This window comes from Zea mays, chromosome 7 (assembly GCF_902167145.1).
Source record: "Zea mays cultivar B73 chromosome 7, Zm-B73-REFERENCE-NAM-5.0, whole genome shotgun sequence".
Taxonomy (NCBI): domain Eukaryota; kingdom Viridiplantae; phylum Streptophyta; class Magnoliopsida; order Poales; family Poaceae; genus Zea; species Zea mays.
In genome coordinates this window covers 174,965,599-174,979,377 of record NC_050102.1, presented here as the reverse complement: position 1 = coordinate 174,979,377, position 13,779 = coordinate 174,965,599, and the positions used below count along the sequence as shown (strand labels likewise).

The window sequence follows — 13,779 nt, the reverse complement described above, 5'->3', positions numbered from 1 at the left end:
AGTGAGAGGGAGAGGGAAAAAGGTTGGTACAATAACTCTATACTATTCTATCATGTTAAGAGTTATTGGCTTGGCAGGAAACTGCTTTAGTGGGTCAATCGAGTATTGTCTTATACCGTGTTCAGCAGTTCACCCATATGGTCATGTTTTATACTGTTTTACTTTGTTCATAGATTAGAGTTTAAATATGGTTACGTGGACGTAGAATGTGTTGAATACAACCTTATATGTTAGTCCTCCTGCTGTGCCAGGGTGTCGCATTGAAACAGTTTAGCCATAATAGAAAGGTTGACTAGGTCAAATGAACATATTTTTTTAAAAAAACTGATATCTGTAGAAATAATTTTAAAAAGTTTACCGCCCCGAATGGCCGGATGCGGGACCAGCCGGCCTCCCCTGTGCCGCGCGTGCGCAGAAGCGACAGGCCTTTTTCAGAGTCTGGAAGCGGGAGTTCAGCTTTACACGCTGACACTGGCAGGAAAAAGGAAGCGGAATGGAACCTGTAGCATTGGTCGTTGGTGTTTGGCGCGGCTACCTCCTGCACGGGCCTTGTTCCTTCCGGTCCTGGCAGCTGGCAGATGGTGGCCCGCCCGCCCGCCCGCCCACGCCGCGAAAAAGCGGCCCAACGGATATATGCCGGTGCTGTGGTGACTATTGAGCCGCGCGCAGCTCTCAGTTCATCAACCATGACACTCAGCCCAGTGACCGTTACGAGCTGAAACGTTTAATAAACACTCGATCAATGCTGTCTTCCTTTCCTAGTCCTCCAGAAAGTCTGAAACGATTGATCTGTGACGCAGGCTGTTCCGTTCTCACGGTTGACTTGAATTCCAGAGCAAGTGCCAGAAATCAGCACACACAGACAAGCAAGCCGTGCCCCAAATCCACACGGATGATCGTCAACCAACAACAGCATGCCTCAGGTTAGTTGGGGGGTCGATCGCCAGACCGTAGCTACCACCACCATACCAGCTAACTGAACAGCCAGGCAACCAGGACCGTACTGGACACCGCGCAAACTGGTGATATCCTTAACGTTCTGAAAAACGGGTCCAACATCTCATAGCATACCATCTTTCAGTTGAGAAACTAGATAAAGGCAGGCGCAGATCAATGAATAGGGAATGTTGGTAGCTCCACCGACTGGAACACTGAAAGGAGTTCCCGTGTCAATCAATTCCATTCCTCCCATCAACCCCTACCCTTCTATAGCACTCATAGTCACAGCTCTAACTCAAATTATTTTCTAATATATATTGTACCTCACAAGTCACACTAATTTGCTTATCGGCAGTGTCGACTCTTGATAGTTTCAGCCTATACAGCGCCAGAGCGGAGCTACCACAACAAACATTTTTATTTTTGTTATTGGATGGAAAGTCGGCAGGTTCCCTGCCGAACTTGTATTCGTAGACCAGGAATGCTACCACAAATATGAACCATTTTACCTTGCATCAATCTCATATTTGCAACCACACGATGGATGGTGGGGCACTGCGGCCAAATATCTGGTGCATATTTCTATTTCTATATATTAAACCAGGACCCGATCTTCCCAAATCAAGGTGGACACGTCGTCCAAAATTTGGAAGTCCGGACACGTCGTCTAAAATTTGGAAGCCATCGGATTGTTTCTCCATGACGAGATTCTACCGTCTAGCTATTGCACCAGTCATACAATCCCCAAAGCCTCCAGAAGTTTCTGGCCATTACTCCCAGCCACGGATCGAGCGTTTTCTATTCCGACTTCTTCCTTCTGAAAGGTAGCACTCATTCTTTCTTCTGAAAGGTAGCACTCATTCTTTCTCTCTCTATCTCCATCTCTCATTCGTGCCATGCGCTGCCATTTCCCCTTCCTCGCACGCTCCGTCCAGTCGTTGGCGTGCCACCTGTTTTCACCGTCCATCCCTCCGTCCCCTACGCTACCATTTTCTTAGTAGGTTGTCGGGCCGTGCTCGTTATACATAAAAGTTGCCATACCTAAGTAGGCACATCGATAATTAAAATTAAATTAAAATTATATATATAAGCGAAACCAGAGCACAACATTATTGTTCATAGTAACAACACCAGTCGATTAACACACGCCCGGTAGTCATAAACAAACTGGCAGCGTCAAGCACTCACAGATAAATACACCTAGTAGCCAAAGCTGGTCCTCCTCATCATCCTGATGAACTCGTCAAAGTCTATCTCACCGTCACCTGTGACAAACCAGAAATCAAGTTATATTACAGCAAGTTTAACTTCAAAAATTTTCAAGTTTGTATACAAAGATTTTTTTTTCTCTCGAACCCGAACCACGCAGGAGAGCTGCGCGTCATTTCATTAAGAAAGAAACCGCCCAAAAAGATTATACACCCAGGGGGTGGGTGTGTGTTATAACTCACACTTACACAGTAATGACACCATTCACGACCAAAGAAGGTTCAGTCCTAAGGACCAAACCCCGAAGGGCAGCAGCCCCAGAATACAAAGAAATTAAGATGATGGCAGAGGACAGCTAACCATTTCTATCAGCCTCTTGCACCATGTCTTGGATCTCATCGAGGGTGAGATTTACACCCAGCTCTTTGGCAATCCTCTGGATATCAATGTTAGAAATCTTTCCCTGCATGGACAAAAAAAAACTTTACGAGCTACCATAGCACTGTCCAAGGGATTAGTCATGTTTAGAATATGGTACAGAACTACAGATGCAAAGAATTTGTTTTCTTATTTCAATCAATTCCATTAATCTCAAGGGAAACAAAAATAATATTTTGCTCTCAGAACACTAGGAGAGAGGATTGAAAGCTGTGTAAAGCCTTCATTATTCATCATCTTAAGTTATGGAAGCAACTTGGGTGATTGTGTTGACTAGAGAGAACATTCAAGTTGCTAATTGTCTAATTGGAGGTTCACAATTGACATACTCGAAAAGATAAGGCAAGCAAAATAATAGTCCACTATAATCATAGAAGTGTGTCAGAGAAAAGAGGGATGATGCCTTACATTTCCATCTTGATCAATAATGCGGAATGCTTTTGAAAGCTCCTCTTTACTATCCCTCTCTCCGATTTTGGCAGTCATCATGTGCTCAAACTCCTCGTAGTCGATCGCTCCACTGCCATCTTTGTCAACATCAGCAATCATTTGCCTAATTTGCTGCATTATCCAAAAGGCAAATAGTGTTATTTCAAGAAATTTTGCACAGCACATGGATGTGGTTCCATACTTGCATGGGCTCAAACACAGAACAAGAAATATGAAATAATAATGTGGCTCTTATTCACAAGGGGCATAATATATCATGGACAGGACAGGTAGAACTCATTTCATCAACAAGCTAAATTCTAAAGAAATGTGACAGATAGGGACACTAAAAGACATAACGGTGTCAGAAGGGACAGAATGAAATGCTCAGTGCAACAATATCAGCAGGAACTTCCTGGCTAAAAGATATGCTACTTAACATTGCGCTCAATCTAGGACTGCTTATGCAAGATCACAATATCAGTTCACCCAACACAATTGGAAGAGCTATAGCATTCTCTGCTGTACGATTGTCGAGGAACAGAACAACTGCAATGCACTTTCTAGAGACTGGAAATACACTCCAAAACAAAGGATTTGCTATTAGGGCGAATAGTACCTCTTCAGTCATCTCAAATCCCAAGGCTCTGTACACGGAAAAAATAATTTCAGAGACATAGTTGCAGCTTGACTGTTAAAATGAGAATTGTTATGCCTGCCTTACCTCATGGCAACATTGAGCTCTTTTGCATCAATGGTTCCTGCGAGATAAATATGTTAGTAAGATATCAAAAGTTCCCACATGAGGAAAGCAAAAAATTGGAATAGACGACCCCCACCCCACCCCACTTCCCCCAAAAAAAATTGAGTACCAGAGTTATCTGTATCAAACAGATCAAAAGCTTCCTTTATTTCCTGCCTCCTCTGCTGCGTCAGGCCATGAGGGCGAGCCCTAGGCCTCTCCCTCCTGGCCTGCCCCTTGACAGTAGACTACAGATTTCACATGTCACGAGTGTATCAACAATCAAGTCATCACAGGAATACTAGAATCCAGAATTTGAGACGATTCATCCTAGTATAAAAAAAACAAAACTGAACCTAATGATTTTACATGGACATGTTACAACCAGGGGGCGGATCTAGTAGTTGACATTAGTGCGCGTATGGACCGATATTTTCTTGGAAAGATAAAAAAACAAAATCGAAGCTAGCGGCCTGTAATTGTGTCAGATCCGAATACAAATATATTACATTAGGGTTTGGGAGCTCGGTTTTACACAGCCGGAAGAGAGAGGGGCGGGCGTACCTGGTTGAAACTCATCGCCGGCGATGGTTTTCACGAAGACCTGGCGTTGAGTGGCGCCGCTCGCCCAATCGTCGCCGGCTAGAGAGAGCGCGCCTGAACGAGAGAGCTGGGAGTTAGGGGTAACCGCGTAAAAGGGAGGGCGGAGGGGCGGCGTGACGCGTGAGAAAATATTGACATTACTGGGAAGGGAAGGGGCAAGTTTGGTAGAGTACTTGACTCCACCAGGTCTGTCACAAGTCACAACCAGGAGGTGGAGAAGTAGAGAGGAGACGTGGAGAGAAGATAGGATTAGCGTACGTAAACCCAACTAAACGAGGCGTCTTTTGAGACATAGCTAGAGGGTTAAGTGAAAAAAAATTGAGACAAGTTCTTTGTAAAGAATTTGTCTCGACACGACTATCGATACATAATATGTCTTGACTGTATTTATTATCTAAAACTCAGGATGTATCATACAATTTCTTAATTATCTCTTATATTTAGAAAACCGTTTCAAAGACTCAGAGAGTTATACATGCTCTTAGCTCTTAGGCAGGAAGCAGTAGTGTTCGCTTCATCGATGCCGCTTACAGTGTTCTCAACAGTATATATGCTGCCCCTATTACAACCGGCTCCAGGCCCAACGATTACAAACACTAGTCACTGTTGTGAATACGACAAGAACTGTGACGAGGCCCGGCTTGCGGCGTAGATGGTTCATGGTTGGCCCGGTGGTGTAACAATCCCCCCGTTGCGCCGCAGCTTGACCCCAAAGAGACGAACCTGGGAACTCTTGGCAAAGACGCTCCTCCTCTTCCCACATAGCCATGGAGACCGGCCATCCGGACCACTTGACGAGCACCTGATAGCGTGGGCGGGTGCCATGGGAGAGTAACCGCCGACGACGTAACACCTGTTCAGGATAACAAAGCTGAGTAATATCAGTAGGAATATCCAAAGTTACCTGCCGATCACTGGGAGCCGCTTGCTTCAGTCGTGAGACGTGAAAGACGGGGTGGATTGAAGACGACGTCGGCAGATCCAGTTTATATGCCATGGTTCCCACACGAGACAACACATGGAAGGGACCGAAGAACTTGTACGCCGGTTTCTGGTTGGATCTTGGAGCCAATGAAGACTGTACATAGGGCTGAAGCTTGACAAAGACCTCTCATCGCCAACTTGAAAGGACCGCTCCGAACGATTTTTGTCAGCTTGTCGTTTCATCCGATCACGAGAACGAGACAAGTGTTGCTTGATCAAGGTAGTCATAGCTTCACGGTCCTGCAGCCACTGATCCAAATCTGGGGAGGAAACAACGCTATCTGTCTGAATACCAAAATGTCGAGGTTCATATCCATAGAGAGCTACAAACGGGGAGCGGCCGATAGCGGAGGGGTATATGAGGAATTGTACCAAAACTCTGCTAGATGAATCCATGAAGCCCATTTAGTTGGACACGAAATGACAAAGCACCTCAAAAAGGTTTGCATGGACTGGTTCAAACGGTCGGTTTGGCGCAACTGCACATCTGCCAACCGAAACAACTATCACCAAAGGTTACTTGCAAAAATGTGGTCTCTATCCGAGACTATGGAACGGGGCATATCATGCAGGCGATAGACATGAAGAAGGAACAACTTGGCGATCCCAGCAGCAGAGAATGGATGACGAAGTGGAATGAAGTGTGCATACTTAGTGAAAAAATCCACCACGACGAGCACGCAGTTGTAGGATGGAGATATAGGTAACCCTTCCACAAAATCTAACAAGATGATCTGCCATGCAGCATCCGGAACTGGCAAAGGTTGGAGCAAGCCTAGAAGTCTTGATCTGTCCGATTTTGCCTGTTGACATTTTTTTTTTGACAAAGGGAACACCCCTATTTCATTACGAAATAGACAAAAACTTAGTTCATACATGGCCATTAAGGCCACCAAAAACGAAAAGCCGACAAGACGCACGCAACTATCAGCTAAAAAGGAAATATAACATGGGGAAGCCATCCATCGGGGAGTTCCGGACCACCTAAACACAACTGTCCAAAAGTAAAGAACAAAGAGCCACATCTAAAGTAACACGAGCATGACCTCACAAGCTACGAACTTAGCGAGTTTTACGGACTGAAACACCAGCATGATTACAGCTCTCAGATCAGATGAACCAAAAGGACAGACTGACACACAAACATCACTGAATGCGTCTATCAACCGGCTCCCATCCATGAGCTTTGCTGTAAATAGACTATACTTTAACAAAAATAGACTTTGTTTTAATAAAACATAAAAAAATGTGTTTTTATTGGTTAGGTGGATATGAATGTAGAGCCAGCAACAAGGTTTTGTACACAAATTTACTTTAATTTTATATTAAGCGAGCGTAGAAACTAGTGTTTTATTTAGTAGAGATATACATACAATCGGATCAATGAAAGACGATTTATGGATGATCTATCCCTAAACCCTAACCGCCTGTGTGAGCGGTTCTCTTTTTCCCTTCCTCGTATATACACATACTGTCGGATCAATGAAAGACGAGTGGTTCCATTTTTGTTCATTCACTGTGTTCATTTACATTTTAAGCAAAACAAATCAGATGGCGCGTTTCATTCGTCCGCTAGTCCACGACTGCATGGGCAAGAAGAATGATGTTTCAGTCAAAGACATAGCTACAACGAGTACATGATAAACGATTGCAGATATGCAAGTGTTGTTTGGTTTACATATTTATAACGTAAACCAGTAAATGGTAATCAATAACGTAAAATTATGTTTAATTAAATCCCATCGTAATCAGATATTACAATAAAAACTGATATCACCCTATTCAAATTTTACCGCCGGTAATCGAGCGTGAATCGTTACCATACTAAACGGCAGACTTGGTAACGGCAGAATCCAAAGTTTGCAGGTGAAGCTGAATGAATTACAGTATTTCGCACTGGCAAATTATGGCTGGGATTCCAAAGTTTGCAGGTGGTACTGGGAGCACGAGCACTATCCCACCGGCACCAGGCCACCGGCAGGAAGCTTTCTGCTGTCATGCATCTCCTAGAGGAATGCTGTTTCAGTAAAAGAAAAACATATTGTACGTGGTAAATGTTTGGAAGTATTCACCGGCTACAGAGTACATGAGTAGGAATGTAGGATGAAGCTGAATATATATTATTTCACACGCGTGAGCCGTGACTGGCATTCAACGTTTCTAGATGGTATACACTGGCGGACCAAACACTGTCCCACCAGCAAGAAGCTTTCAGCTGACTTAACTATTTTATTCTTGACACCACATTTGACACAAACTGGAATAGGAGGAACTCAGCAGAAACTAGCACGAGCACAGTTCACCCTAGTGGTCCCTTCGAAGCCGAAGCCGCGAGTTCTTCCACCCGTTGGCGCATTTTGTATTGCAGCATTGCCGGAGCACAGTCCAAAGGAGTTTCCCCTGCCCAACGTATTGATGATGTTAGCAATTCCAGGCACTGAAATAACTATCCCTACTTCAATTTCAAAATCGGGTGAGTAACTAAATATATGACGATGATAACTCTCAACAGAACCAAATTGAGCATGGAACTCAAGCCACTTTTCCCTTTGTCATACTCTCTCCTCTTTGGCTCTACATTGAACATTTTTTTCGAGAGCTTAAGAGCAGACCCATCGTCGGAGGCTTCCACATGAGTGGGATCTAGAAAAGGGATAAACCGAGGCAAGCCTTCCCGTGTAAACACAGATAGATTGCTTTGAACCCAGGACCTACTAACTCAATGAGACAACTCTCATGACTACACTAGGCCTGCCCTTCATTTGGATTAAATTTGGAACGACGAACTAGGAGGTTATTTCTGACAACAATTTCGATTAATCGACTATAGGAACACTTGGATGTCAGTAATTTACTAACAAAGTCAACAATATTATCACACAAATGGGCTTATAAATAGTCAAAGGAACCTACCTTGCCCATTTTTGCTTTCAACATTTGCCCCATGGTCCATGAGAATAAGAGCAATTTCAGTTTGGTTAAACAAAGCAGCCTGCAGTTGATCACAAAGAGAAATAAATCACATGTAGATTTGAATATTTGTTCTCATACGTACATGGAGAAAAGGCATCTAGCTGAGGCTGAGCTAGTTAGGTGAACTGAGGATGTGTTTGGTTCAGCTTTCTGAACCAGATCCGCTGCCAAAAATCTAGAATCCCAACCAAACGGGTACAACAACATAATAGATTCCTAAAAATCTACAAATTCCTCTAATTAAATTCAGAATCACCTCATAGCCTAGATTTTTCAGATTTGTGTCATCCATATTACCAAGCTATCATGCTCTTACAGAACCCTCTCGTTTGCCCCGCGTCAAAGCACATATCTAAAGCCCAGTCTTGATCGCGGTCATTCTCATATGGGCTACGGTGCCGCTATTGTATGGGCGGGGCAGATGTTCGGTGATTTTTTTCGACCTGAGTGAGAAGGTCTTATTAATCAATGACTAGGGGTTGTCCACGGAGAGTTTTTGTTGCGCAAACTGCTCATGACAACAAGCAAAGGGATCCTTAAATACTATGGAGATATATAGAACAATTACTCTGTGTTCCTTCAGATATTCTATTAAGATTTTTGAGGTAATGTAAAGAACATTCAGATTTTTTGTACGCTATCAGGTGATGTGGTCCTTGCTGTGCAAATATTTAACTTCAACAATGTTGTATGATTAGACATTATACACAAGCACTCATGCAAATCATACAAAGAAGCTGGAATAACTCAACCACAAGGATGACATCAAAAGAACTCATACCAAATGCAGCAAAGTAAATCCTTGTTTGTCGCAGTAGTTAGAATCCACTCCCTGCCCGATGTTGAATGCAGGAATCAAGATGGCATTCCTTAAGACAAAATGAAGATGACAAGATCAGACAAGAGAGAGAAATTATACCTGTGTAAGAAGTTTCTTTACACCCTTAACATCCCCGCCTTTAATTGCTTCTCTCAGTCCCTGTAAGCAGTAAAACCTAGGTTACACAAAATCCTACTTCATCAAGCCAGTTGAATCATGTAAAATAGAGAAGAGTACACACACACACACACAAAAACCTACCTCCCCACTAACTTCATAGTCAACAATGCCCTTATCATTGCTATCGTTGTTCATTAATCCAATATTTAAGAATGGGCTGCAATAAACATGGATTTAGGGGGATGAGATGATAACTTCAAAGTTAAAACACTTGTTAAAGGCACTTCACGCAGACATATTCAATCTCCCTGTTGCATATGTACAAGTGATAAAACGGGAAAGCAAATGGCCAAAATATGGTTCCAATTGTTGCTGGAAAAAATTGTCATGTACCATAAAGGCATAAACATATCCAACAAAACGAGTAGATAGAGATAAGATATATGGCCAAAAATGTTATGGAACGCCAAGATCAACCAACCTTGAGTTGCTACTGGAAGTAGCTGAAGCCTTCTGTTGAGTGTTAGCAGGCTTCTTTGGCCTTGGATTTGACTGTGTGGTTGGGGGAACGGTGTTGATATTCTGTTGCACAGGGTCATTGGGTTTAGGATGGAAATCTCAACGAGTGTAGGTAAAAAATGGATTGCATCTACCTTTACAGGTGTAGGAGAAGGTTCTGGTTTTGGTGCTTCACATATACACAAAGGCATCCCACATTTGCACTCAATAAGGGCTGCCGTGCTCTGAACCGTTGAATTCTTCATAGGCGACGAATCATCCTCCTTACCCAAACTCAGCCCTGAAAAAGAGTCAGCTGCTCCAGAAATGCTACCAGCTGACACCGGATTATCAGCGTGTCCTTGGCTGCAGCATTACATGACAAAGCTAGTTAAATGCATACCCAAGGCAAGCTGCTTACTTCCAAAGTATTAAACGTAATGACCTTACACCTCAATTAAACTGATAAGAGGATGGCTACCTGGAGGATTTGTTGAAGCAACCGTAGCAGACTCTGACGTCTGTATATATCCCATACTGCGGGAGAGCCTGAAACAGGTTGAAGCTGGGGGTCAAACACTCTCAGCCCGGTACCGGGGGGCACACTACCTTGTGGTAAGAGCTAGGCCATGTACAATTTGTTTTAATAATCGGTTCCTCACCATGTAGTACGAAGAATGCTCGTGACAGAGCGTCCGTCCGCAGCTGCGGCAGTGATGCTGTTATTATTGGCGGGGGGAGGAAGGAAAAAGTCAGTTACGGTATTTCAGTTCTCCACAGCTGGAAGGCTGGAATCAGCTGGAGCCCATACACGCATGCTCCGATTAGAGACGTGAGACGAGATAGGGGAGGAATTCACACCAGAACGAGCGAGATCGGTCCATGGATCAGAGATGTATAATATGCGGAGAGAAGGGAACCCGTACACGGCGGCGGAAGGTGTTGAAGGTGCAGCGGCAGACGTCGCAGTGGCCGGACTCCTGGAAAGGCGGCGGCGTCCCCATGGCCCTTCCGCTCCAGCTGCCCGCAGTGGATCTGGTCCCGAGCTCGCCTGCTTGCTTCGGCGATTTGCGGTGGAAGACGACGGGGAGGAACTGCGAGACCGGGAGGGACCGAGGGAGGGACCGAGGGAGCCGGGTCGGACGGTAGGAGGTAATCGGATCAGTTTGTTTTCATATTTCTCTCATTAAATTTATATCTTCAGATATAAATCGGATACATATCAAATACTGGATAAAAAGAACTCAAATATAGATCGAATCTCAAATATCTTAAAACGGATTGAACTGAATAAAAACAGAACTGAATACAAACGAATAATATCTACGTCAGTTATATCCCTAACCCTCTGGTGATGTCGCCGATTTTCATTTTTAATTTTGGCCATATTTTTTATTAAAAAATGATGCTTAGATGTTTGATAAACTAAAATATTTTTTAATATGGAATCGGCTAACGCCATATGACACCACGATTTTACATTATAAGTCATATTGGTGTAGACACCGTTATATCTATAATATAGTAGCACATTTAACCTATGTCTATAATATAGCGACACTTTAGTGTCGATCTCGGTACTATATATCTTGACAACGAGGTAAGACACTCATCTGGTTGAACGTCTTTGGCGACCGTTTTGCAACATCTTCAACGTCCGCTTCGCAACATCTTCAACGACCGCTTAGGTCTAACTCCATTTGTTTGTCATATATTTTCTTGTCTTACTTTTCTCAAGCCTTCCAACTTTCAATTCAACCTTTTAAATTTGGATTTGATTAGATATTCGTGAGCAAGATATTAGAAGGGGATCTTGAACCAATTCAGTCAAGAAAGGTCCCGCTTTTGGTTCCTCTCTCCTCCTCAATTTATACACATTGATTTGGACTATGTTAAGTGTATTTTACAATCCTAATTTTCTAGTTAGATATGGCCATACAGGTTGAATCAATTTTAGTTTTGGTGTATGAGTAAAGTTGTTTAGGTAGATTTGTTATGTTTATAAACACATTTAGTTCCTATCGTCGACTTGTACGTGTAATGTCGGTGCATTTTATAATCGAGTTATAATGTTACTTATTATGTTTAGGTTTAATATGGGTTCAATTGTTATATGTATGTTTTATTTTGTTCTTTATAATATTTAGTTTTGTTAGTTATTTAGTTTAGGCTATATGCTACATTAACTTAAAATGTCTAGATTATGGTATAAAACAAATAGACTTTTTAAATTCTCTATTTTGATACATACATGACATGTGGTGGGAGGAGAAATGGTGAAATTGGGATATCCGGACATGTCTTGCAACGACACGTTTATCCCTCCTAAACTATCGATAGCTAATTGTTACTATGGTAAGCAAGCCCACATGTTTCAATCCAGGCATCCAAACAATTAGATGCTGGTTACTTCTACACATGTAGTCGTTATAAGTAAATGTTTGTAAATATTTTATTTTGTTGTTCTTTGATATATGATATTAAATTACTGGTAAGTTGGCAGCATTAACTTGCTTAGGATCGTGAGATGTGATTTTTCTTTCAATAGATCGATGTTCCTGACAAATTTGATCCTTTTCAACCACTCATGGAGTGGTAGATGGTCACACAAGCAATTTGAGCGGTGGTTCTACCATCGAAGCCTCCACCGAAGACAGACAACAAGAAGACCAAAGTCGTCAATGAACAACTTAGGAACTCTCTTATGTATGATTGCAGAGATCCACTTGTCCTTGCCTCTAGGGGTTCATTAGAGCTTGAGTTTGGTAACAAGAATAAAGTAAGTGCATCTATGTTTCTCTTAAAGCTTGTATTTCTATGTCCAATATTAATAAGTTGTTATCGCTCGTAGCATGGGGTTTTGGAAGTGTCATTTTAATGAGTGGATCTATAAACCTAAGACTCATTGGCCAAAGCCCAACCAAAAGGAAAAAGGAGAAGAAACATATCACCACACCTTAGTATCGTACAAATGTGGTGGTGAAGCCAACTAGAGCCTAGTTACCTCGGAGCTTGGAATATACCATTAGTGTGGTCATATGATTGATTATGACGAGGTTGCTTATACCTTCTAAGAAAACTTTAAAATCTATGTGCGATAAATAGTGACTATTTTTTCGACAGATTACTAAAAATGTGACGATGAATAGTAACGATGAATAAGGACTATGAACGAACGATGAACGATGATTAGGGACTATGAACGAACGATGAACGATGAATAGGGACTATGAACGAACGATGAACGATGAATAGGTATTATGACTGAACGATGAATGATGAATAGGGACTATGAACGAACGATAAACGATGAGTAGGGATTGTGAACGAACGGGCGAACGATTGAATGATCGGACGAACGAACGATCAGAATTTCGGCAGCATAACGACTCAACAAAGATTATTTTGACGAACGATCAGACGAACGAACGAACAAACTGGGGCTGATTGATTGCCTGTGTGTGCTCGTGCATGGCCCATTGGAGACAAGTTTTTGACAGTGCGGTGTGTTTGGTTGCCTGAGTAAATATCTGGCCCAGGCCACGCTCGTGCAAAATGGACCTCTCATCCAGGCCCATCACGTACGACCAAAATATCGGTTTCTCCGGAGCCAGGCTCCACTCGTTCCTGTCCTCGCGTGGAGCTCGCGCTAGGGTTTCTCTCCTGGAGCTCGCGCAGCCGCCTCGCCTGGAGCTCGCGCAGCCGCCTCGCCTCGCCTGGAGCTCCCGTAGCCGCATCGCCTGGATCTCGCGCTAGGGTTGGAGCCAGGGTCCTCTCACAGCCGCCTCTATCCTCGCCTGGAGCTCGCGCTAGGGTTCCTCTCGCATCCGCCGCTGTTGAGGTCAGACTCTGCCTTCTCCTCTCACCCTCCAGCTCTCCCTCTCCCGTCTCCTCTCCCCGCTCCTCTCCCCGCTCCGAACACTGGGCCGGTCGATCGTCTGCCGCACCCCCTTGCGGTCACGGGTCTCGTCTTCTCTGTCTCTCGCGCACGGATCTCACTCTCCGACGCTAGGTGCACTTGCTC

At 43.5% G+C, this 13,779-nt stretch overlaps 2 protein-coding genes across 2 annotated transcripts; both read right to left on the bottom strand.

Annotated features, from left to right (window-relative positions):
- Nucleotides 1-1,997: 1,997 nt before the first annotated feature.
- On the bottom strand, nucleotides 1,998-4,550 carry LOC100284444 (caltractin). The gene is given in 7 exon segments (NM_001157339.1): nucleotides 1,998-2,204; nucleotides 2,509-2,611; nucleotides 2,995-3,147; nucleotides 3,635-3,662; nucleotides 3,740-3,776; nucleotides 3,888-4,005; nucleotides 4,322-4,550. Coding segments are annotated over 7 exon segments (519 nt in total). The 5' UTR covers nucleotides 4,337-4,550; the 3' UTR covers nucleotides 1,998-2,139.
- A 2,814-nt stretch (nucleotides 4,551-7,364) lies between these two features.
- LOC100281249 (FYVE zinc finger family protein) lies at nucleotides 7,365-10,830 on the bottom strand. Its single transcript, NM_001154168.2, has 10 exons — nucleotides 10,682-10,830; nucleotides 10,418-10,474; nucleotides 10,237-10,304; nucleotides 9,911-10,121; nucleotides 9,739-9,839; nucleotides 9,399-9,474; nucleotides 9,237-9,296; nucleotides 9,099-9,149; nucleotides 8,258-8,336; nucleotides 7,365-7,744 (listed from the first exon to the last, which is right to left on the bottom strand). The coding sequence occupies exons 1-10, from the start codon at nucleotides 10,757-10,759 to the stop codon at nucleotides 7,644-7,646; spliced, it is 882 nt and encodes a 293-aa protein (NP_001147640.1). The 5' UTR covers nucleotides 10,760-10,830; the 3' UTR covers nucleotides 7,365-7,643.
- Between the last annotated feature and the right edge of the window lie 2,949 nt (nucleotides 10,831-13,779).

What these genes read in the sequence shown, in the direction of transcription:
- LOC100281249 (NM_001154168.2), bottom strand. Translation starts at nt 10,759, where the DNA reads ATGGGGACGCCGCCGCCTTTCCAGGAGTCCGGCCACTGCGACGTCTGC. An exon ending in CTTCTCCTACACCTGTAAAG is followed by an intron (nt 9,840 to 9,910) that starts GTAGATGCAATC and finishes CCTGTGCAACAG; the next exon opens with AATATCAACACCGTTCCCCC. An exon ending in TGAAAGCAAAAATGGGCAAG is followed by an intron (nt 7,745 to 8,257) that starts GTAGGTTCCTTT and finishes TACGTTGGGCAG; the next exon opens with GGGAAACTCCTTTGGACTGT.